The 1,978-nt window shown below is 64.4% G+C and overlaps 1 protein-coding gene across 1 annotated transcript; it reads right to left on the minus strand.

Moving 5' to 3' along the window:
- Positions 1 to 224: 224 nt before the first annotated feature.
- Positions 225 to 1,548, minus strand: LOC134525401 (mediator of RNA polymerase II transcription subunit 15-like). The gene is made up of 3 exons (XM_063356242.1): positions 974 to 1,548; positions 709 to 916; positions 225 to 668 (listed from the first exon to the last, which is right to left on the minus strand). Exons 1-3 carry the CDS (start codon positions 1,489 to 1,491, stop codon positions 225 to 227), a joined length of 1,170 nt encoding a protein of 389 aa, XP_063212312.1. The 5' UTR covers positions 1,492 to 1,548.
- Positions 1,549 to 1,978: the final 430 nt, after the last annotated feature.

Below are 1,978 nucleotides of genomic sequence, written 5' to 3' on the forward strand. Positions count from 1 at the left end.
TGGGTGCCACCTTGCACCCCCAGCTCCATGCCAGCCGGGGGACGAAGCACCCCGATGGGTGCAAAGGGGTCCCCATCACATGCCCGTGTGACATTGGGGAACAAACCAGCTCCGCGGGCACCGCTCACCCCTCAACCCTCTATTTCTTTGCCTGCCCTGGGATTTTCAGCCCAAACGACCCCCGGCCGAGCGGTGCTTCCCGGCTCTGGCCCGGGGCGACCTTCCTACGGCCAGGTGGGACCGGCCCGGGCTGGAGGAGCTGGGGATGGAAGGGCCGGGGATGGAGGGGCCGGGGATGAAGGAGCCGGGAATGGAGGAGGCAGGGATGGAGGAGCCAGGGATGGAGGAGCTGGGGATGGAAGGGCCGGGGATGGAGGAGCCGGGGATGAAGGACCCGGGGATGGAGAAGCCAGGGATGGAGGAGCCAGGGATGGAGGAGCTGGGGATGGAGGAGCCGAGGCTGAAGGATCCGGGGTTGGAGGGCCCGGGGATGGAGGAGCCGGGGATGTCCGGTCCCCGCCGCTCCCGGCTTTCCTGGGGCGGCAGCGCCGCTCGCTGGGGACCGGCAGCAGCGCGGCCAACCGCCCGCTGCAAACCTGCCCCACTGCAAAGCATCCCTGCTCCAAACCAGCCCCACGCCAAAGCATCCCTGCATCCCTGCTGCAAACCTGCCCCACGGCAAAGCATCCCTGCCTCCCTGCTGCAAACCTGCCCCACTGCAAACCTGCCCCATGGCAAAGCATCCCTGCATCCCTGCTCCAAACCTAACCCACTGCAAACCAGCTCCACAACAAAGCATCCCTGCATCCCTGCTGCAAACCTGCCCCACTGCAAACCTGCCCCATGGCAAAGCATCCCTGCATCCCTGCTCCAAACCAGCCCCATGGCAAAGCATCCCTGCATCCCTGCTGCAAACCTGCCCCACTGCAAACCAGCCCCCATAGCAAAGCATCCCTGCATCCCTGCTGCAAACCTGCCCCACTGCAAACCAGCCCCCATAGCAAAGCATCCCTGCATCCCTGCTGTAAACCTGCCCCATGGCAAAGCATCCCTGCTGCAAACCTGACCCACTTGCAAACCAGCCCCCATGGCAAAGCATCCCTGCATCTCTGCTCCAAACCAGCCCCACACCAAAGCATCCCTGCATCCCTGCTGCAAACCTGCCCCACTGCAAAGCAGCCCCCATGGCAAAGCATCCCTGCTCCAAACCAGCCCCACGGCAAAGCATCCCTGCATCCCTGCTGCAAACCTGCCCCACTGCAAACCCACCCCACTGCAAATCTGCCCCACATCCCTGCTCCAAACCCACCTCACTGCAAACCTGCCCTGCATCCCTGCTCCAAACTGGCCCGGCTGCAGCCTTGCCCTGCATCCCTGCTGAAAACCTCCCTCCTGAAAACCTTCCCCGCATCCCTGCTGCAACTCTTCCCTGCTGTAAACCTTCCCCACTGCAAACCATCTCCCCATCTCCCTGCTGCAAACCTGCCCCATAGCCCCACTGCTGGCCCCACTGCCAACCCTCCCTCTGTCCCTGCTGCCAACCCCACTGCAAACTGTCCCCGTGTCCCCGCTGCCACCCCCACTGCCAACCCTGCTGCCCGTTGGGAAAGGCCCCCCCCCATCCCGTTTTCTTGCTGAGAGGCTGGATCACGGGATGGCAGGGGGACAAGGGCGCACTCCAGGAACCAGAAAATGCGAGTTGCAGCCTTCCCTCTCCCATGGGGGATTTGGAGCATCCCTGTCCCTCCCGAGAGATCGGCAAGACCTGGCTGTCCCCCCTCGGTGCGGTGGGTCTCAGACCCCATCCCCAGCGCTCTCCCTGTGCCGCAGTCGTGTCACAAAGGAGGGAGAAGAGCTGGGACCGTGTCCAGGACCCCAGCCTGTCCCTGACTGGGGGCTTCTCGGAGCAGCGGTGCCACGTACCCGGCAGAGCCCGAGCTCTGCCCGCAGCCTGCCTGGATGGCAGCCGAGGGAAATG

The sequence above is a fragment of the Chroicocephalus ridibundus genome, chromosome 19 (genome assembly GCF_963924245.1).
Source record: "Chroicocephalus ridibundus chromosome 19, bChrRid1.1, whole genome shotgun sequence".
Lineage (NCBI taxonomy): Eukaryota > Metazoa > Chordata > Aves > Charadriiformes > Laridae > Chroicocephalus > Chroicocephalus ridibundus.

Bases quoted from the DNA above. Each gene is read 5' to 3' on its own strand.
- LOC134525401 (XM_063356242.1), bottom strand. From the start codon at position 1,491: ATGGGGCAGGTTTGCAGCAGGGAGATGGGGAGATGGTTTGCAGTGGGG. The intron at 917-973 runs GTTTGCAGCAGG...GCAGTGGGGCAG, and splicing joins GCTGGTTTGCAGTGGGGCAG to GTTTGCAGCAGGGATGCAGG. The intron at 669-708 runs GTTTGCAGCAGG...GCCGTGGGGCAG, and splicing joins GCAGGTTTGCAGTGGGGCAG to GTTTGCAGCAGGGATGCAGG.